Source organism: Sus scrofa, chromosome 8 (assembly GCF_054392235.1).
Source record: "Sus scrofa isolate SSC_HxYL_T2T_F1_AM1 chromosome 8, Sscrofa_HxYL_maternal_Yorkshire_Landrace_v2.0, whole genome shotgun sequence".
NCBI lineage: Eukaryota > Metazoa > Chordata > Mammalia > Artiodactyla > Suidae > Sus > Sus scrofa.
In genome coordinates, this window is record NC_139390.1 from 20,512,147 (window position 1) to 20,535,428 (window position 23,282).

The 23,282-nt window shown below is 36.8% G+C and overlaps 1 protein-coding gene across 2 annotated transcripts in view; it reads left to right on the top strand.

The window, feature by feature from the left end:
• STIM2 (stromal interaction molecule 2) overlaps positions 1-23,282 on the top strand; it is a 153,066-nt gene that overhangs the window by 121,724 nt on the left and 8,060 nt on the right. Inside the window, 8 exon segments of one of the 2 annotated variants that reach the window (NM_001435944.1) lie at positions 1,592-1,703; positions 5,564-5,679; positions 8,608-8,785; positions 9,318-9,495; positions 13,965-14,132; positions 14,390-14,413; positions 14,817-14,917; positions 15,162-15,400. In NM_001435944.1, the coding sequence (NP_001422873.1) occupies positions 1,592-1,703; positions 5,564-5,679; positions 8,608-8,785; positions 9,318-9,495; positions 13,965-14,132; positions 14,390-14,413; positions 14,817-14,917; positions 15,162-15,400 (1,116 nt within the window). 2 annotated transcript variants of the gene reach the window in all.

Sequence of the window (23,282 nt, forward strand, 5' to 3'; positions counted from 1 at the left end):
GATCCAGTCCCGCTCTTGACTATCCAGGTCCCATTAACTTCTCAGTTTCTTATCTTCAAAATGGAGATAATCATGTTAGTGCCGCATAAGTTACTGGGGTTGTTTGTTTGTTTGTTTGTTTAGGCTTAAAGGAAAAAATGCATATAAAGGGCTAAATTCAAAATAAGTGTTGAGGAAAGAGATTTTAGCTGTCCTTTTCTTCATGATTTACAATCTATGAATAGCTATCTTCACCCCTTCTGGGCCACTCATTCAGTTTAAAGACCATATAGTCTCTATTCCTAACCTCACTCCTCCCTAAGCTCAAGACTTATCTATCTGACTGCTACTGTATATTTGCATTGAAATACCTAATACATACTTTAAACCGAACATCTCTAAGATCAGAACTCTCAGCCTCTATCACCTGCCTGTACTTGTCTCCCCAGTCTGTTCCTCCTCATTCTTTCCTAGCTCAGTTAGTAGCCCCGCTCTCTGTTTTTGTTTGTTTGTTTGTTTTTGGCTTTCCTTTAGCTACCAGCCCCATCCATTTCATCAGAACATCTAACAGCATTTTCCCCAGAATTTGTCCTGAGTCTCACCACCTGTCACTATAACTTCTGCTAGCATCTTGCTCCTGGGCAGTAACCCCTTTTGTATAGACAGTTAAAGAATGAATGGTCTTCTTATTTCTCTTTGATAATAGTCTTGTCTCCCACAATTCATTCTTCACATTGGAGAGTGATATTCTAAAAATATAGATTATTTACCCCTCCTTCTTATTGAAATTAGAAAACTATCCAGAATTTTTGAGTCTTCTTTGGTCTGACCCCTTGGTCTACTTTCTTTCTGTCTCTCAAACACAGCTCGTTCATTCCTCATCTTAGGGTTTTTACACCAGCTTTCCCCCTCTGGATTATTTTCCCCTAGGTCATCTTAGTGTTGGCTCCTTGCAGTTTGTAGGACTCAGCTCAAGTAATAGCTCCTCAGAGAGACTTACCTTGACATCTTCTTTTCTTTCTAAATAGCTGATCACTGTTGGTAATCCCCACCCCCCCTTTTCTCCCTCTGTTTATTAATTGCCTCTCCCTACTCCCAGAAGAGTTTGTTGTATGAGGGTAAGGATTTTATCCATCTGTCTACTGACATAGTCACAGTGCTTAGAATGGCACCCAATGCTCAGAAGGTTTATTGCATGATATGGATGGATGGATGACTAAGTGAAAGAAAGACTGAATACATATATATCTGGTAAGTTTTCTGCAACCAAGGAAACAATGGATTATTTCATCCCGTTCAAACTTTGCATAGATGCTTATTTTAGAATTAACTGTGCTAATATTTTGTTCTTTTTTCTTTTATGTGTCTGTCTTCTCTGTTCTAGATTGTAAGCTCTTAAAAGGGTAGGAGGTATGTCTCCATTCTAATAAAATGCTAAATAGCATTTTAGTACTTATTGTTGATTGAATTGAATTGAAAATTCAATCTAACATCTTTATTTCCCCTGAAGTTATAGTAATTATATACATGTGTGTGTGTATAAATATATAATTTGTATAAATTGTGAAAGCAGGTATGTTTAAAATATTCCTTCTCTTTTTCTCTTTCCCAGTTCATAATTGGACCCTTGAGGACACACTTCAGTGGTTGATAGAATTTGTTGAACTACCCCAATATGAGAAGAATTTTAGAGACAATAATGTCAAAGGAACAACGCTTCCCAGGTGGGTTTTTATTATCCAGATGAATTTTTTTCCACTCATGGAGAATTATTTGCTAGATGTTACTTTTCAGTGCAAAATCTGTTAAGTTGCTTCTGTGGCTAAGGGCTTAAAGAAAATATTTACATATATCCATTCTTTAATATGTGTAAGTTTTAAAGTTGCAAGTTTTAGTCATTAGTTTCTTCTTGTCTGAAAAATCAGGGCTTTTAAAAAACATATTCCCAAGGAAAGTAATTTTGAGAGTTAGAAGATGAGCCAGCTACATCTTTTTTAGATAATACCAAAGGGCCAACCTCTGACCATGTGGTAAATGTAACAAAAACTTATTCATTTTGATATGGATCCACCTTTATGAAAAGACCTGTTTGAATGGATTAATGTATAGATCCTTCTTAATTGATATTCTTTTAATAGCAATAAGAACCACTTATTATTAGTGACCGTAAGTTAAACCTCAAAAAAAAATGAAGGTTAATAAATAAAATGTAAATAATAGCAACCATTTTTGAATGTGTTTTACATAGAGGTATTCTATATTATCTCAATTAAGCTTCAAGTTTACAATAAAGTATGTATTATTAACCCCTTTTTACAGATTGAAAAAACCAAGTCAAAGAGAAGTTAAATATTTTGCCCAAAGCAGCATTTGAATCGGAAAGATCTGGTACCAAAGTACAGGGTGCCAATTTATCTCTTAGCTGTCTGGAATTATTAGTTACTGCTGTTCTAAATTATATTTTAAAAGTCTCCATTAGTTAACCTAATAATTGTTAAAAATTTAAATGTTAAAATTTTTGGTAATTCCACTGGAACTTGGCCTTAACAAGATTGATAATGTTCCATTCTAAGCTAGATTGTTTCTTATATCAAAAAAGACTCTAATCCGTTCTTACTGTATACTGTTTGTACATGTTGTATTTCTAATCAGTTTGTTTACATATGCAACTTATAAGTGGCTTCTGTTACACTGACATCAGTTTTTTTTTTTTTTTTTTTTTTTTTGTCTTTTTGCCTTTTCTTGAGTCGCTCCCTCGGCATGTGGAGGTTCCCAGGCTAGGGGTCCATTCGGAGCTGTAGCTGCCCGCCTACGCCAGAGCCACAGCAACTCGGGATCCAAGACGTGTCTGCCACCCACACCACAGCTCACGGCAACGCTGGATCCTTAACCCGCTGAGCAAGGGCAGGGATCGAACCCGCAACCTCATGGTTCCTGGTCGGATTCGTTAACCACTGCACCAGGACGGGAACTCCAACATCAGTATTGTTGAATTTACTCTGCATGTCACTGTAATGATGAAATTATGCAGCTAAGAGTCAGTTCAACAAATGTGTATTGAGTATCTTCCACTAGATGCTGGAAGGAAGAAAAAGATGAAATAAAATAAAAGTTCTTGCTTTTAAAAAAGCCAAATTCCTAAGTTAAAACAGGATAGTAGAGCATTGAAATGGGATTAGGGTTTTTCAAGTTGTAGATGTTATCCTGGAACCTATAGAATTTTTCTTCTGTTCTCTTTTGGGAAGTTTCTTTATATAACAACAATATGAAATAAAATTGGCTGCTCGATGTTTTGACGACAAATATTCTAGCCACTGTTTTCTATTAAGTAAAGGTTATCAGAGATAACATCAGATGCTGGTAAAATTGTTGAGATAACGTCACATAATTAATCAAGATCGGTTTTTAAAAATAGTGAATACATTACTACAGAAGAAAAGTTTATAAATGTAGAAGTTCAGCTTTCAGGTCGGCCCACCGAAGCCTTTTTGAAAGGAAGGGAAAGGAAAACTGCAACCCCTTTTGTATGGTAATGGCAATGAGATGAGTCCCTGTAAAGGGACTCTGTCAGGGAACTTAATCAACTGTGTAAGTCACAGAACTTTTTGTAGATAGCTGTAGATAGGAGCTATTTATAATTATATATTAAAAATGTATTACACATTCCAGATGTGCACATGCCTACAATTCATTATTACGTTTCCTTTCTGTGGCATTAAAATATTGTTACATCCGCAGTAGGTAGCTCAAATCATGTAAGTTTTATGTCATGGTTATCTTGAAGCCTTTTACTGTATTTTCTGTATTCTATAGTTCTGGTTACCAGAGCTTATATGAAGGCTCCCTTCACCTGACACCTCATTCCTTTCAGACCTGTGTGAACTCCGGCTTCCACCTCTGGGCTCATGTTGAACTTTGCATGGAATTCCGTTTTATGGTTTCCTTTTTACTACATCTCACTGTCTCTCTTAACTGTAGTCTACTGATAGCATTGCTAGTCACTCATGCCTTCATCCATGCATTCACTCATCTGTTATGCAGTCTACTTTTGCCAAGCACCATGCTGGGTTTGGGGGTAAAGAGATGAGGTATGGTATGGCTTTAAGCAGTTTCATAGTGTCATACTAAAGATGTAACAGAAGTATACCCGAGAGAGAGAGAACGAAGGAAGGCATTTTTCTAAAGAAAAAGTTAGAATTCTTTACTCTCTAAAGTTTTTAAATTTTTTTATTTATTTATTAATGTTTTTCCCTCGTCTTTTTTCTTTTTCTTTTTTTTTCTTTTTGCTATTTCTTGGGCTGCTCCCGTGGCATATGGAGGTTCCCAGGCTAGGGGTGGAATCGGAGCTGTAGCTACCAGCCTATGCCAGAGCCACAGCAACGCGGGATCCGAGCCGCGTCTGCAACCTACACCACAGCTCACGGCAACGCCGGATCCTTAACCCCCTGAGCAAGGGCAGGGACCGAACCCGCAACTTCATGGTTCCTAGTCGGATTCGTTAACCACTGCTCCACAATGGGAACTCCCTCTCTAAAGTTTTTAGAGGAGCCTCAGAGGACTTCGTGTAACTTCTTCCTGCTCAGAGGTTCTGAAGTCTTCTTAAATAAAATGTAATGATTCAGAGTAGCCCTTGTAATCATACACGTTTGGGTTTGAATCCCAGCTTTCTTATTCATTATGTAACCTCGAGCAAGTTGCTCAGCCTCTCACTACCTTAGTTTCCTCGTCTATAAAATGGCAATTTTAAATATATTAAAAGTTTTTAAAAATTTTTTTAATTAAACTCCGGACCTAGCACCTAGTATGTGCTTGTTTTTATTATTACTTACAATTATTATTATTATACTTTATTACTTTATTTATTATTATTATACTTCATTACACATAAAGTGTCATAAGATCCTTATTGGCATCATACTTGGTTGATAAGAAATCTTAGTTGACCCCTGGGCTCCTTGGATTTGAAGTCCAAAACAAAAGTGATTTCATTTCCTATTTCTCCTGTGCCTTTTGGTATCCTGCGTACTTTTTTCATTACTAAAGAAATGGTTCAATACTTCTTATTACATAAGTCTATCCGTTTACTCCCAAAGCAGTGATGACTTTTTCTTTCCATTTATGACTTCAGGGACTTTAATTTTTAAATAATTTAAGTATTAGAATGTAAAGGTATAGGTTTTTAAAAAGACGTTTATAAAGAAAAGTGGTAAGATCTAAATTGAGAATGATTTTTAAAAATCTATTAAGTAAATTATAGTTTTCTTGTTTGCGAAATGATAGAAAATAATGATTATAAAATATTTTGAATTTAATCAATTTCTAAGTCAAAGTAAGTTACAGTATAAAGTAACCTTTAAAAACAAAAATATCAATATAACAACTAAATTATTAGCATACGAGAGCATTTGCACTGCTGAGTTTGCACTGAGAAGGTTTTTCGTATATATTATAATAAAGTGTTATAATCATACATGGATGAACTCTTGAAGTAATCATGTAAAGCATTAAATATGTGGCTGAACTACTTAAATTTACATACTAGAATCATTTTTGTTTAACATATATGTATTTCTTAAATGAACAGGATAGCAGTGCATGAACCTTCGTTTATGATCTCTCAGTTGAAAATCAGCGACCGGAGTCACAGACAGAAACTTCAGCTCAAGGCACTGGATGTGGTTTTGTTTGGACCTCTAACACGTTAGTACTCTCTCTCACAAAATATGATGGAAAAGAATAATCAGATCCTCTGTTTGTTATTTAAGAAAGAAAAAAGAAAGTAGACCACTAAGAGGAATCCTCTGTTAGGTATAGAAGAAATGAAATAATACCCTAAGAACAAAAGATTTGTAGGGTGAGATTTTCTGTCATGGAAATGTGGAGAGTAGAATTTTCAGTGCTGGTTACTGATACAAAAAGTTGTAAAACCTGTATATTTGTTGATAATTTAGAATTAAATTTCTAGTTTTAAAGCTCTTGGCCGCAGTCTTAAGGTTGATGTTATTATAGCTGGACGTTCGTTCGTTCACTGAAGAGTCCCTTTAAAAAGGTGCAGTCTCGCCATCTTGATGACATGAAGTAATAAATCCTAACTTGTCTTCATTGCTTACCAGGAAAAGGACTTTTTAGATGTAGATCAAAAACAGAGGCCCTAAAGGCCCACGTGAAACTGTACGAAGTAACAGACTATCTTGGCAGAAGCACTAGGCAGAGAATGCTATTTGATTGTTCTGAAAAAGAAACGATTTAGAAACTATGTCATTTTTGTAAGGAAAATAAACCTTCTTCTTTAATTTGACAGGAATACTTTCTTCCCAGAAGGAAAGTTTAATACGTTTACTTCATTTAATTTCAAATTACAGAAAGCTTTGGGAGAATGTGTTTGAAGAGTACGCATTTTAGAGGAATTACATTTTATTTTTCAGAAGCTAAAAAGGAATAGCAAAATTAATCGCAAGAAAAATGGCTTTGACAAATTATAACTCCAGAAACTAATATTTATTTTGCCTCAGTTCTTGGAGTTAAGAGACTTACAGATTTTCTATGAGACCGTATGGAGAGTGCCCCTGCTATAAAAGGCTTACTGGAGTGGTTGGATAGATTCCATAACTTTACTGGTGGTTCTTTTTTGGCTCAGGCTAAAAGAGCAGCTGGTGAAACAGCTGGAACTCCCCTTTGTGAGAGTTGGTGGAAATGCACTGTTGGTGGAAATTACAAACCCTAGGAAATGGAACACTATCGAAGTGCCAGGCATTCCACAGAGATGATACCCTTTCTAACCTTTTCCTTGTCCTAAGTTTTCAACTGAATCTGCTGGGGGTTGGTTGTCTTCTGTTGAGATTCGATCTAATTTTTCCATGTGAATGATTGGGGCAAATAGGACTTAAACTATAGAATTTCTCTCTATATACAACCTGGTCGGGAATGTTTCTATTTTATTCATCCAAGAACAAACTACCCTCTAAGCCAAGCAGTATTATTTGAAAAGAAACCAAACTAGTCTCAAAGAATGTTGAAAACAAATGTTTTAATAAACAAACCAGTTAAGAAGTTAATGATGCATTACCTTTTTAATGTGTTTGTCTTAGAATTATTATTTGAGGGAATGATCCCTGCAGTTGGAACACCCACGTTAGATTTATTAAAAAAAAACAAACTAGCATTGTCAAGTGAACAGAGATACATTTTAAAGGAGTCTTTACTAAAATCTTGTCCAGTTTGTGGTACTTATTGCCCAGTTTGGGACTTGTCCATCTGTTACTGTTATTTCTGGTGATGATAGTTCAGCCTGAACAAGGCTCCTATTTGAACTAGAGCCTGAGCTGAACCTCTCGGTCTGAGGCAGAATAAAAATAAACCCTTTGGAGGTTTTAGCCTTCTACTAAAGGGTGAAGGGAGAATCTCTTTCCCGTTAGGCGAGGGTCTGCACTCTGGAGACAAGCATAGCTGAGGGTCTCTGGTAGAGAGCACAGTATTTATCACACTGTGTAAATATATATGAGCCCTAAATTGGTAAACATGAGAACTTGCCATTTCTGTAGAGCTCGTCATCTCATTAGACACGCAAAATGTCTTGATGGCGACCTGGACAGTTAGGCAGTTTTTCAATGAAAAACAGTTATCTCTTCATAACAAATACTGCATTATATTGTATTGGTTATCATATCTCTCTCCAGAGAGCCCCCACACTCAGGGATAAACTAGGAAATTATTTGACTGGCACTGTCTTTGTTTTGTATCACTGAAGAAGACAGCAGGCCCTAGCTCCTTGCTCCTGACATTAGAAACCACGCGGGGGGTTGGTCATGCCTGTGCCACAGGGCAGGCAGTCCACGTTTCCCTCTAGTAACCCAGATATCTCTGGCAAGTAGCCACCGAAAACATTACTCATGAAGATCGTTTAACCCGTGGTTTCTCGACCTTGCTACTATTCACATTCTGGGCTGGACAATTCCTGGATAAGTCTTTGTTCCCACCAGAGGTGGGCAGGGAAGAATTTGTGCCTTTCTGGATGTTTAGCAACATCCCTGGCCTCTTCCTACCAGAGAAACCAGTAACAAACACCCCCCACTTCCACCTTTCCCGTTGTGGCAAAGTGGAAATTGTCCAGTGTCTGCTGGGGGGAATATCACCTTTGGTTGAGAATCACTGATTAACATCAATTAGTTGCATGCCTGGGGCTAATGCTTTTTGGTGGATGATTAGGATTTCAGTTTGTTGATCAAAGCATGACAGCTGCCTAACTTGTCTAAAGGAAAGGAGTTGGAATAATGGTGATACTCTTTATAGCTTCTTTTACCCCGCAGAAGACCTCTCTGTACATGATTGGAGATGCTGTTGCTTTTTCAGAGGTCCCAGGAGTTTTGTCACTGCCTCTTGTACAGAAGGGGCATGGTGCATCCGTGCAGGTTTATCTCTGCTCTCCTGTAGGTCTAGTATATCACATAGTTATAATAAGTACACTGATTATTTGAAAAAAAAATTATTAAAAGGCCAGAGCTTGTATAATAGGAGGGATGTTTCCATATTTTGTTTTGGTTTTAGATATCTAATACTTTTTAAAATAAGTGGCTCTGTGTTGAGATTCTATTATACTCAAAGATTAACCATCTGTAATTCTCTTCCTAGGCCCTCCTCATAATTGGATGAAAGATTTTATCCTCACTGTTTCTATAGTAATTGGTGTTGGAGGGTGCTGGTTTGCTTACACACAGAATAAGACATCAAAAGAACATGTTGCAAAAATGATGAAAGACTTAGAGAGTCTACAGACTGCAGAGCAAAGTCTCATGGACTTACAAGAGAGGTGAGTAGGTAGAAAAGACTCTAAACCTTGTTATTTGTGTGGGGAAAATACAGTTGGTGAATCTGTAATATGGGCATGTACCTACACATTTGTATGTAGGTTGGTACATCAGGAATGGTATGTACACCTCATATTTTTAGAAAAGTATCACATTATCATAATTACAGCTTTATTCTAAAAGTATGTGGTAGGGAATAAATGGGTGGAAGACCAGTGGAAATAAATATCGGTAGAATTGTGTCATCGAATTTTATTTTTAACATGATTTAAATACGTATGATTTTCCTAAAAGTCTTCTTGTGATGGGCATTTCCCCGCTTTCCCTGTATTTCTCACTCAAGGTGGCCAGAAGAGCTACGTAGCAGGCTACCTGACGTTTTTGTTGTCCAAGTTTAAGACTGGTAAAAAAACCAGTGTTACGAATTCGGATTGAAACATGTATCCTATTGCTTGATACATATTTATTCTTCATTTAAAGTGATGAAATTTTGGAAACTTTTGTGAGGAATTTTCATTTTTATTGTTCTGTAAGGCTTGAAAAGGCACAGGAAGAAAACAGAAATGTTGCTGTAGAAAAGCAAAACCTAGAGCGCAAAATGATGGATGAAATCAATTACGCAAAGGAGGAGGCTTGTCGGCTGAGAGAGCTAAGGGAGGGAGCTGAATGTGAATTGAGTAGACGTCAATATGCAGAGCAGGAATTGGAACAGGTATTTCATATTTTAAAAAGTATTTGCGAGGGTATTGGTATTGCCCGCTGAGGCGTTTTTCGGGGTTCTGTTCAGTCTCCTGCATTTAGTTCCGTCATGTATCATATGCTCTTCCCTTGTTGGCAAGAGAGCCGTCTGTTCATATTGTTAGCACTGGTCAGTGTTCATATAGCAAAATAACAAAGTACCCACTAAAAGATGAAGTTGCCATCATGTTCAGTCCTTCGTGAAGCCCTGTCCCACGCCATGTTAATTGTCCTAAGTGATTTTAAGGTGTTTCCCTAACCTAACATCTATAGTATGTTTCCGTTTCTGGCTATAACCTAGTACAGTATATCTAATATTAAACGTCTGCAGATGTTAAGAATCTCTATGAAATATCCATCTGAATCCTGTTCTTGGTTTTAGAACATAATCTGCCACAAATTCTGAAGTTGTCTAAAACATACCCTTTCTAATATCTGCTTCTATTGTGCATTTACCCAAGATAGAATTCAGGCATTGCACAATCCTTCAGAAAAGGAGGGGGGGGAGGTCCTGGGAGAATTTAATTACAGGCACTCATATTAGTTTTATAATTCTGCTATAAAAAAAAAAATCACCACAAACATAGTGGCTTAAAACAACACACATTTATTATCTTATAGTTCTTGAAGTCAGAGTCTAAAATAGGTCCTCAGGGCTACATTCCTTCTGGAGGCTCCAGGGGAGGATCTGTTTCCTTGCCGTTTCCAACTCCTACAGGCTGCCTGCATTTCTTGGCTCCTGGCCCCTTCCTTCATCTTCAAAGCATGTCACTCCAACCTCTCTTTCCATGGCCTAATCTCCTTCTGACTTTGACCCTTTCTTTACTGATAAAAAACTGAGGAGCAGAATGAAGAAGAGAAAACTTACTCGAGTTAATGGAGAGTGACTCACTCGTAAAGCAGGGCCCAGAGCCTAGGTATTCTGCCTCCCACTTTGCTTTGTGCACTGTTGCCTTCTCAGTCAGGTATTAAATAAGAAATAAAACCTAGGTAATGGAGGAGTTTCAGTTTCAACTCATGAGAAAATGTTCGGGGGACATTACTACTTCCTTCAAGATTGTCACTTTTGGTAGGAATTGTCTGACTGAATGCAGCTGTCTGTTTTGTTAACTGTTAACTGTTGTTTCTTTCATACCCCAGACATCTATCTGTTTTCTTGGTCTTTTCCACGTAAGGAGTTTGTTCTCTAAGCTGACTCCTCGACCTATTTTGCACTCAGGTCGGTTTACCTGACAAACCTGGTCTGTACAGAATGTAGTAAAGAACCAAGGAGTTAAGAAAAAAGGCCCAGCCCAAATGAGACAGTGTCTCAGAATGAGATACGGTGGCCTGTGGTCCTGTGAGAGCCCCATGCCTGTTTCCACCGAGACTTCACCTGAAAAGCTTGTTAGCTGTTTTTCTGAACTTTGCAGATAGGAAAGCAGTAGGAATTCTGTAGAGACATAAACTGATAGCAGTATTTTACAGGAGACCGCCTCACAGTGAGGGAAAAGCCACAACGTAAAGAAGGACCCCCAGAGCACAAACATTCTGGTATGGGGCTTGGGGCGCAGGGGGCCTGCACACCTCAGGGAACCCGAAGATGACGGCGAGGTTATATGCCAGCACAAATGTAGTCATCCTGGTGAGATCCCGAGTCAGTGAGGGTGGTTTAAAGGAGAGAACTGGGTATTTAAAAGCACCTCTGTCCAACATGAGTCCAGAAATAAGGAACCCAATTTTATGAGGGCTTCCTCTGTGCCAGAAGTTTATGCTATGCACAGCGTTACAGATGGTTTGCTTATAAATTGTCATCCTCACTATACGTAAATATTATTCTCGTTTACAGATGAGGATGTGTAGAGGGGTTAAATAATTTGCCTTAGGTCACACAGCTATTATGTAGCAAAGGCAAGATTACATGTATCTTGTTCCAAAGTTCATGTTTTCCCATACTGCTATTAAAAGCTTTTGTTTATAGAAGTGAGTTTAACTGGAAAATTAATTTTCATGTAATGTCATATAATCCACAGTTCCACATAGTTTGAAGAAGCATTTCTGTATCTTGTCTGGAGGGTAATCAGCCTCTCAAAATTAGAAGGCAGGAAAATCTGGTACATAGTTGGTATAGTGTTATTTTCCATAAAACAAAAGCTTTGGGGCGAATAATAGTACCACTTTATATTTTCTGTGGTTTAAATACTTCCCACATAAATTATTTTGTTCTTAAAAGTCTCAAGAAGCCTAAAGTCAGGGCAAGTCATAGTAGCCCTGTTGTACATGAAACAATCAGCCTCAGAAAGTAAAAAACTTGCCGAAGGTCACAGAGGTTATAAATCAGAAAGTTGGGTCCAGAAGCCAGGTTTTCAGATATTTAAGCTATTTGTTTCTGTGACATCATGTTTTTACTTATTGCTGTTCTATGCCTAAGACACAAAAATTATATAAATGATTATTACCAAATTTTTAAATAATTTAATAATTCCTTTTTAAAAGCTATTAATGACTCAATTTTCATTTCATCTATTTCCTTATAAATAACAATGTAATTCAAGCTGAGGGTTGGAATTCAGGTCAAATGATAAACTCGTGAATACTAACAGAAAATAGTTGCTGTTATTAGAAGGTCCGAATTTAAAATTTTGAGTCATTATGTGATACTCAATCAAAACATTGGTCAGCCTCAATTTATACCAGACACAGAAATCTATCAGTTCTGTGCCACATGTGTTCATTGAGCTCTTTTAGGGAAAATAAATGTATGAACATAACATTTAGGAAAATCTTTCTGATTAAAGGTGGAAAACATGAGCGAATTTATTCAGAATCTCTGTGTACTTGCTTGGCAATGAAAACTGAATAGGAATCTTAGCTTTAAAATCTGGCGAGAGAAGGAGCCTGTGACCTACACTTTGTAGTGTTATGTGGAACTCCAGGTCACAGGACCTGCGCTCAGATCCTCCTGGATTAGCAGGGACAGCACACAGCTCAGCCAGCCCTCTTGTAATGAGCATAGCATTGCCCCAAGCACATTGCACGGGACTCCTGTCCTCAGCATTGTCCTGAGTGCTGTTTCACCTTTGCTGTTAACATCTGTATCTGGAATTGTTTACTTCTTGTCTGCTTGTGATTTTTCTTAAAATTTTAGAGTTTAAAAAAATAATTTTCTACATTCCCCCCACCCCCACCCCAGGGTATCTGACAGCTGTTCTCTTTATCAGAAATTTGTGTATAGTACTCTCGTTTATTCTGGCACATGATAAGGTTTCTTTAAATGAATTGGGTTTGATCAGCTCAAATGTTCTTCCACATCTTCGTTTAGGAATGAAGTTTTGGTTACCTTACATAACTTTGGGGGAAATTAATTTGCGGAGATGGTGCTCCAGAAACAGGATGCTCTCTAGAGCATTCATCACTTTGAAAGTCTCGAGTGTGTGTACATAATTTCATAAATTCCATCGTGTATCTTTACACAACCTTAGCTTGAGCTCTTGCTAGTTTTTAAGTAAATCATTCCTAGAGTTGCTTACCTCTCCCTTCTCTATCATTTTCTTAGTGAGACTTTTCCTTGAGAGTTTTTCCTTAGCACTTAATACTACTTCACATAACTATGCATTTTAGTTTTCTGTTTATTGCCTGGCTCCCTTACGGGGCAACTAGAAGAAAAACTTCCGTATCCTGACACTGCAGCTGTTCATAGTTTCCCATGGAAAAATCAAAACTTTTACTCAGTTTATTTTCTCAAAATTTACACTTGGTCTCAAATGCTAATTTATGTACTTTTTCTGGTATGTTAGAAGCAGGAAAAAATTAAATAGAAGTGGTAAAACAGACTGTGATAGGCAGATATGCCCATAACAATGAGAAATAACTGGCCATAAAAAAGATGTCATGAAAAACTTTTTAAAATGGTACAATTACTTTAAAAAAAATGAGTGTATAGTTTGGTAGCTACAGTAAGGTCTTCTGGGGACATTGGAAGGGGTAGTAGAACAGGTATTCACCCTGTTTTAGGTAGTAAATTAAAAAAATACACTACGAGAAAAAATGTAATCCATTTTAATTTATACATGCCCTGGGTTTTTTCTTTCATTCTGGCTGTTATAAAATATAAAATGCAGTACTGAAACCAAAGATATATGCAGTCTTCCTCTCACCCTCTGGCTTTACAATTTTGTTTATTGGCAAGTTTAAGATGTACTTAAAACTTAAGCTTTAGTTTCACATTAGAAATATATTGTTTAAACTGTGCTTATTAAAAAGATGTTTGCCAAGAGCGTAATTCAGATTACTTTTTCTCTTAATGTTGGTACTAAAAATCTTAAATTTCTTTTAAAAAAGGGTCCTAAATATCTTTTAAAAAGAGAAATTTCTCATTCTCTCTCCAACCTCTCTCACCTTCCTCTACTCCTCCCTCTCCCTCTCTCCCACTCCTCCCCCTCTGCCTTCCTACCTCCTTCCCAGGTTCGAATGGCTTTAAAAAAGGCTGAAAAAGAATTTGAACTCAGAAGCAGCTGGTCTGTTCCAGATGCACTTCAAAAATGGCTTCAGCTAACGCATGAAGTAGAAGTCCAGTACTACAATATTAAAAGGCAGAATGCTGAAATGCAACTAGCTATTGCTAAAGATGAGGTACTCCATGATATTTCAAAACTTACTACATTTCTAAAGGGATTGACCAGTTGGGATATAAGATCTGAATGAAATTTTTAGTATCACAGATTGTTTTCGTGAATTGGAACATAATTACATAAATTGACTCTCCAAATCATAGACTTTAAAAGTAAAATTAGAGAAGTACATACCTTTCAAAATGACCTTAGTATCAGTTAAAAATCATCCCTTTTATCACTATCATAAATGTTTTATACAGAGCTTTTCTCCTCTAGGTTGCTGCTTCATATGTGATTCAGGTTAGTAGTTACTAGAAATTAATGTCTGACTCTTAATAATGGTGTGAAATTATTGAGTCTTAATCTGATTTCTAGAAAAACAACAACAGCAAAAAAAAACTCGGTTCACTCACTAACACCTCCGTTGCAGTAGGGTATAGTTAGTATTACTCTGCTAGTTTTAATAGAAGATTCAGGTCTTTCTGATCCATAGAAATAAGAGAAAAATTCTCCAGAACAAAGTTGAATTTAGGAAAGCATGCTTTTTCTGCCTCATCTGTTTTCTTTTTTGAAAAATAGGGCTGTGTCTTGGCTAATATTTCTCCATTGATTTTTAAATTATTAATACATTCAAAACAAAATAAACCTTATTAGTATATGTGTATTTTTCCCCATCCTTGTTTTTCTCTCCTTGGGTTTCTAGGCAGAGAAAATTAAAAAGAAGAGAAGCACAGTCTTTGGGACCCTGCATGTTGCACATAGCTCCTCCCTAGATGAAGTAGATCATAAAATTCTGGAAGCAAAGTAAGAATATTATTGGAGCTATCTGTTCATTTGTCTTGTGTTGAAATGTGTAATTTTTAGACAGTTGATATTTTAATTTGTCGTTTAATCATGGGCTATTATATAATTTATACTGATTGCAAGAGGAGGTCATTTCTTCTTGGAATTGGTTAATTGCCTCGGTCTGTTCACATAGTTGCCGTTTTTCAGTGCCATATTAAAGACGCTTTGATGCAACAGGTAATTCCTGTATTGGCTTTTCCAGGAAAGCTCTCTCTGAGTTGACAACTTGTTTACGAGAACGACTTTTTCGCTGGCAGCAGATTGAGAAGATCTGTGGCTTTCAGATAGCCCATAACTCGGGACTCCCCAGCCTCACCTCTTCCCTCTATTCTGATCACAGCTGGGTGGTGATGCCCAGAGTCTCCATTCCACCCTATCCCATTGCTGGAGGAGTTGATGATTTAGATGAAGACACACCCCCAATAGTGTCACAGTTTCCTGGTGAGTGGCGAGTTCAGAAAGAGAGTTGGTACAGTTTTAAAAGTAACTTTCTGCCATGCTTTTGATGAATCCTTTGCTTAGAAATCTATGATGAGAAATTGCATTCACTCTTCGTTTTCTCTTTTCTCTTGTTCATTGCGTTTACTGTTTGAGGATACTGTATGAGGTGTGTGTGTTACGTATATGTAACAACACATTATACATGTTAAGTCATTGTGTGAAGTGCTGAGCTTTGAGGGAAAAGATCCTTTCATATGGCAGCTCAGGCTGTAGGAGAACGTAGTAAAACATAGAGGAAGACCTTGGAAACTTGAGTTCCAACCCCAGCCCTTCCACTAAACTGACCAACTATGTGACTTTGAGCCAGTCGATTTAGTTTAAATTGAGTTGCCTTTCCATTAGACATGTTTCGTAGTATTTTGTTTTGCTTTTCCAGTTTTAATATTCTTCCATTATTTACTTAACTCATAAAGCACTAAACCAGTTTAAACAAAATTAAATTGTGTTTGTTTAGAAAACATTAATTTTTCTATTGCTTGAAAGTGGAGCTTCTCTCAAAGGTGGTTTTAACATGTACACTTTTCATTATGGTTGCTTTGTTATATGCTATTCTTTAAAAATGTTTACCAATGTAAAGAATACATTTTGGTAGGAAGGTGAAATTTAAATATTTTAGATTTCATTAAATAAATTATAGAATTTAATCATAAATATTTGGACTTTTTCTAAAGTTATAGATAATTTAAATTTAAAATGATGTATTTGTAGAATTCCTATTGTGGCTCAGTGGGCTAGGAACCCACACAGTGTCTGTGAGGATGAGGGTTCGATCCCTGGCCTTGCTCACTAGGTTAAGGATCCGGCGTTGCCACAAGCTGTAGTATAGGTCACAGATGCAGCTTGGATCTGGTGTGGCTGTGGCTGTGTTGTAGGCCTACAGCTGCAGCTCTCATTTGACCCCTAGCCCAGGAACTTCCATATGCCACAGGTGTGGCCCTACAATGAATAAATAAGTAAATAATAAAAGGATGTATTTGTTTTATTAAAAATTATTTGAAAAACTCTTTATTGTTATCGTTGCCAGCCTGATTCATTTCCCCAGTCTTTGTAACCTTTTAGAAACAGTATAGCTAGCACAAGATTCTAAAAAATGGAGAGCAAAATTTAATCATTGATCAGTTGAAAACTTACCCAGAAATTCCAGCCTTTGAGACATGAAGCATGATATATAAGCAGTTGGAATTTTTCTGTGTGATTCTTACAGCTTTCCTAAAGTTATGACTTAGAAAGGGTTCTAATTTTAAAACAATTTTATGAAATAAAGCCCTAAATCTGCATATAATTAGCCAGTGACTATGGGGTTGTGTTCATTTCTGTGATTGTAATTATCTGGTTTAATGGCAGACAGATAATGCAAGCAGATTGGGGAAACAATGAACTCTTACAAGCAGAGGGGGGAGAGGACAGGTTGTCAATGCCCTGGACACTGAAAGTGTGTGACCTCAGTCACTTCGCTTGCCCCGTGCTGCAAGTAAGGATGGCTGCAAGGTTTTATCCAGGTCTGGGCCAGCTCTGCCGTTTGAGTAGTGTCAACCTGTGTTTATTTGAATTATGTGCCCTTAAGCTTGCCGTATACAACACTGATTCATAAATGATAGCTGTTTAAAGTTGCCGTTCCTCCTTAGAATCCACAGTTATTCAATATCAGAAGTGCGCATAGATGTTTTCCCTAAAATGAACTAGTTTTTTTCCCCCTTTTTTTAAAGTACTTTTGGTAGGATAACATATCCACATGTACCTTAAAAGAAAACATGTAACACTAAGTATGAATAATCAAGTCTTTAGTGATTGTGGTATACAGAGAAATTTGAACTTTCAAATATGAAAAAGTACAAGAGTTGGTTTTCAGTTCAGTATGGTGTTTTAGAAATGCTGAAGTTTAATATCTCTAAAAAATAACTTATGCCAAAGACTACACTTTGAGAGCTCTGTCTCCACCCAGTGGCACAAAAGTAATACTCCATTTTGCTCAGTTTTAAAAGCATGATTTCTGGAACTGCTAATAAACTCTTGGTAGCGGACTAGACTCTATTTGCTATAACGACTCTTCCCAAATAAATTACAGCTTTATAGTAAGTATTGATATTCGATAGGCCTGATTATTATTCAATTTCAGAATTGCTACTCCTGGAAAATTATTTTTAAGACTTTTAGGATCAGCTCAGGGAACCCCATGAAAAGTTCCATTGGGCTTTTACTGGAATTTCTTTGAATTTATTTATTTGGGAAGAGTCATTATTCATAAATTCCATTTATTGAGATCTGCTTTTATTTTATTCTTATTTTATTTTTATCTTTCCTTTTTACTGCCTCACCTGCTGAGTATGGAAGTTCCCAGGCTAGGGGTCGAATGACAGTTGCAGCTGCTGGTGTACAACTGCACTTGCTGCAGCAACAGCCACACCCATCTAAGCTGCAACCTCGGTCTACACTGTACTTATGGCAACGCCGGATCCTTAACTCACTGAGCAAGGCCAGGGATCAAACCCATATCCTCATGGACCTATGTCAGGTTGCTGAGCCACAGTGGGAACTCCTGCTTTTAAATAAAATCTATAATTTTTTCTACAGTTTTTGCATGTCCTTTTTAAAGATTAAGTTTAAGGTATCTTATAGCCTGTTTTTTATAGTTACATGTGTTCCCTTTAAAAAGGTACATTTCATATTGCTTGTTGCTAATATGTAGGGAAATGCTGTTGATTTTGGTACACTTTTATTTTGTATACAGAAACATTGAATTTCACTATGCCAGTCTTTTGGATTTTTTTGTGTGGACAGTGATAATTAGTTGTGCCTTTTCCCATTATTATCACATCTAAGACCTGCAGTAAAATGTTGAATAAAAGTACTAAGGTGATTTCAGACAAATAGTGATTGCTGTTTCTGACTTTAAAGAGAATGCTTTCAATATTTTGGAATATAATGCTTCCCTATTTCCAGGCTTTTTTATTTATTTATTTATTTTGCTCTGTTTCTGGTGGATTACTTTTAAGTTAAGGAAATTAATCTGTATTTTTGTTTTGCTAAGAATGAGTTTTCTTTTAAATCAATAGATGTTAAATTTTACCACATTATTTTTATGCATAATTTGAGGTAATAGCTTGTTTTATTTTTCTTTATTCTGTTGAATTTTAATCTGTTTAAATAAATTCCTTTAAATGTCAGTGAAACTATTTTTGCCACAATGTTCTGTTTTTATAATAATTAGATTTGGTTTGTTATTTTATTTAGGATTTTTACATTTTCATTTATTTTATTTTTACTTTTTGCCTTTTTTTGGCTGCCCTGCAGCACGTGGAGTTCCTGGGCCAGGGATCGAATCAAGTCTGTAGTTGTGACTTCAGCCACAGATGCAGCAGCGCCGGATCCTTCAACCTACTGTGCCCAGCAGGGGATCAAGCCTACATTGGGACAAACCTCTACATCCCAACACTGCAGAGATGCTGTTGATCCCCTTGCACTACAGCAGGAATTCTGGATTTTTATGTTTTTAAATAGTAATTAGATTAGTCAATTTTCCTTTCTGACATTCTCTGTTTGACTTTGGTATCAGGGTTATATTAGCATCATAAAATAAGTCAAGGAATACTCCTTTTTCTTCCCTCTTTTTTTTTTTTTTTTTTTAAACTCTTACAGAGGTAATGTAGTGGCTAAGAATTTGGGCCCTGGAACAAGATTGCTTAGGTTTGAATCCTTACTCTGTTTTACGTACATGTATGTAATGTTGTCTCGTATCTTGGGTTTTTTTGAATACCTTGCAAAAGTCATTTTTTTTATTGTTTTATTTGGTCATTGTTTAAAAATACTTTTATGTTTCTCTATTCATCATTGTATTTTGCTTTTTTACCCTCCTTTTTTCCCTATTCTTCCTTCAAAATATGTTCTTTAGTTAAAGTTCTTTTAGTGAGCAACTGGAAGTGGTAAGTTCTCTTAGTCTTTGAAGATGTCTTTATTTTCACTTGAGCATAATAGTTTAACTGTATATCAAATTTGAGATTAATAATTATTTCTCCTATAGTATTTTGAAAATATTTGTCATTATTTTCTGGCCTCTTGTTGTTATTGTTGAGAAGTTTTAGCCAAATTATTCCAGTTTCTTTTTTAGGCAATCTGTCGTTTCTTTCTGATTGCTTAGAAAATGTTTTCATTTTCTTTTTTGTTATACAGTTTCTCTATAATATAATTATGTGTAGAATTTTTTTCCCTGCTACTTGATGTGCTTTTGAATCTGCAGGTTTATATCTTTTTTCAATTATGAAAAATTATTAGTCATATCCTCTTTGAATATTTCTCCTATTCACTCCTACTGGAATATTAGCTGTATAGAAATATTAGAACTAATATCAGCCTATTCGTTATATATTGAATCTTATTTTATCCTCTACATCTCTTAACCTTTCTTTTTATCTAATTGTGCTACATTCACAGAAATTTCCTTCAGTCAGACTTCTAGATTACTTATTCTTTCATCAGGTCTAATTTTGTTTAGTCTGTCCTTTGAATTTTTAATTTCAGTGACTGGTTTCATTTTTATCAGTTCTCCTGATTCTTAATCTACTTTTTAAAAAATGCCTTGTTCTTTTCTCATATTTTCATTTTTATTTTATAGTTTAATGATTTTAAACATCCTTATGCTTTAGTTTTATTTGGTGATTGTATTATTTGGTGTTTCTGATTATTGCAGCTGTTTCTCGAGTTTGCATAGTAGGTTGCCTTCTCCGGTTTCATGATTTTTTACAGAGCCATCTTAAAGGGACTTACCTTTTTCTCCTTCCCCCTGGGAAACACTTGGTGAAGAACAGGCGTGTCCTCAAAATGATTGATCTTGCTTCTGGCAGTAGTTTCAAGGGCGTCCCCTGCTCAGGACCATTCTTTGTTGCTGTCATTAACTCTCTGGATTCCGGTTCCATTTCACAGACCCTACTGGTAGTATAAACTTGAATGCCAAGCTTATATGAGTTAGCTTATATTGAGCTTGAGTATTAAATCCCCAGCATATTGAGTATTTCACAAGAACCTTTTAAAATTCCTGTGTCCAGAGAACATACATTGAAGGACGTTCCCTTGCTCATTGGTCAGATTTTTTTTTTCTAGTATTCCCTCCCACTGAGGACTGTAGCTCATCTAGGCCCAGGCTTTCCTCTAGAGCACTCACTTACAATTCCTATTTCTCACCTTATGTGGGCTCAAGACTTCATTTATATCCCCAATTAAATCCCAAACCCTTAAATTACAGAGACCGAGAACCTCCCACAGCAGTTCCAGCATCACTCATAGGCCTGTTAGCTCTGACTTTCAGCCTCTCTGTTGAGGCATCTGAGAATTTTCTCTTCTTCCTTGCAAACTCAGCTTTGCATTTAAAACTGCTATATTTTATTCAGCATATTGATGTGTTTAGTGTCTTTAAAGAGTGGGCGGGAGTTGGGGGTGGTGGTCAGGTTATCTGTGACTGCTGTATTCCTAGAGTCAGAAGTCCATATATTATTATTTTTGGTTGTTGGTGGCAGGGAGATTCCATTATAAAATCAGATTTTATCTTCTTTGCCATAAGGAAATCACAGTTAGCAAAATAGTGTTGTATCAAACCCCTATGTTTTATATGTATGTATTGATATTAGAATGAAAAGTTATCTCAGAAATAAATTTCTATATAGTGAACTTCTCTGTTTCACTTAACTGTGCTTATAAATCACAGGTGGGGATGGCTGTCAGCTTTCCTTGAGCATTAATAATAGCCTGAAGATATGGTAAGACATATCCACATATAGGAGAGCTTGCTACAAGGTCAAAGGGCACTACTTTTTAATCCTACATGAGTTTTATGGTGTTGTTACCATATGCAGCCCCGTGTAGACCACTTTAAGTCGCAAGGAAGAGGGACCCTCAACTCCAAGGATATAAAACTATAATGGATGGACATTTGTACATTTCTCTAGGCAAAAGAGATGGAAACATGTAAGAAGAAGATTTTTGGAAATGACTGTAGAATTGTAAACAATTTCTAGATGTGACTCATTTACTGATTTTCATCTTTATGTTATATTCTTTACTGGATTATTTGGAATTTTCCTCATACAAAGTATTTAATTTTCTTATGTTTTTTCTTTTCTTTTCCTGTTTTTTTTGTTTTGTTTTGTTTTTTTAATGGCCACACCCGTGGCATTTAGAAGTTCCCAGGCTAGGGGTCGAATCAGAGCTTCAGTTCCTGGCCTACACCACAGCCATAGCAATGCGGGATCTGAACCACGTCTGCAGCCTATACTATAGCTCACGGCAACGCCAGATCCTTAACCCGTTGACTGAGGCCAGGGATCAAACCCGCATCCTCAGGGATACTAGTAGGGTTCTTAAGCTGCTGAGCCACAATGGGAACTCCCAAGTATTTAATTTTCTTAAACCTTCTTCATGCAATATTTTTCTATGTCTGTGAGTAACACTCATTTCTCCAAGCAGGGAATCGTGATTCCTCTCATCCTTTCTCATCACATCTAGTCATGGCCGAATGTATCTGCATTTTACTGTATGTAGCAAAATAACCAGTGATTGATGAGAATGGCTGCATTATATTCTCAGATTTGTAGAACTTGGTTATCTGTGTCAGATTGGACATATTCTTTAGTATTTGTGGGATATTGTTTATTCTTTGGCAAAGTGAGAACAACAGACTAAAGATTCGAAAGAAGACATCTCTTCTCTCTTCTCTAATCTATGAAACATTATAAAGGAAAAAAATTCTAATGTTTTCCTACTAAACTGTAAATATTTTCCTATTATATAATTGTGTTTGGAAAAGCCTTGTACAGTATTTAGGGGAAGTAGTCAGATAATCTGTAAATATTCCCTTTAATTTCATCCCGCTTTCTTTTTTTTCAATCCATCAAGTTATTTCAGTGGCAATTTCTGTTTGAGTCATTCATTGATTTACTCAGTAAATAACTTTTTGTACATCTGTTTTACTGGGCACCGTGTTGGTTGTAGTGATGCAGTTTTGAACATGATAATTTTCCCTCATGAAACATAGTCTAATGGACGACAGACGAGGGCAACGCCTTGAGATGAGTTATGTGATGGGGAGATACACTGCGATATTGCCAACTTGTGAGCACAAGATATCGTGCTTGTGGTATTGTGAGCACAAGAAGACAAACACTGACCTTAAACTTGGAGGGGCTGGGAAACTTCTCGGAGGAACTGCTTTTTAAAGCAAACACCTGAAATGGGAGGTCCAGGGAGAGCAGGGGAAGGGAGGCCTTGAAGCAGGAGAGACTGTGATAGTTTGGGAGCTGAGTGACATGTATTGTTCCTGGTATTCCTGTGTAGAGAAGAGGGACACTCGTTCCCAAACAGAGGCTGATGAATAGGGCCTTCTGAGCCATGTGAGGGAGCTTGACTTTAATCTAATCCTAGAAGTAATGGGGAGCCACTCAAGGGTTTTAAACAATACGATGTCATATTCTTTTTCCGTTTTAAAGTGACGTGCAGGCTGTAGTATGGAGAATAAGTTGGAGGAGAAAGATCAGATTTTAGTCTGGTACAGTAGTCCAGCATAATACAGCAGGGGTGGAGAGTTGGGGAAGTGGATAGATTTGAGGGATATCAAGGAGGTGGAATTGGAAACACTTCATTTGTTTCTAATCACTAGATGTGGATTATAACGGCGGAAGAAGAGTCAAGAATGTCTGTGTTTCCAATTCAGATATCTAGGTGAGTGGCAGTGGGTTTTTTTGTTTTATGTTTCTACCAAGGTAAGGAAGCTAGAAGAAGGAGTGGGTTCAGGAAGGAAAATGTTGAGTTTCACTGGGGCACCTGCAGAACATGCAGA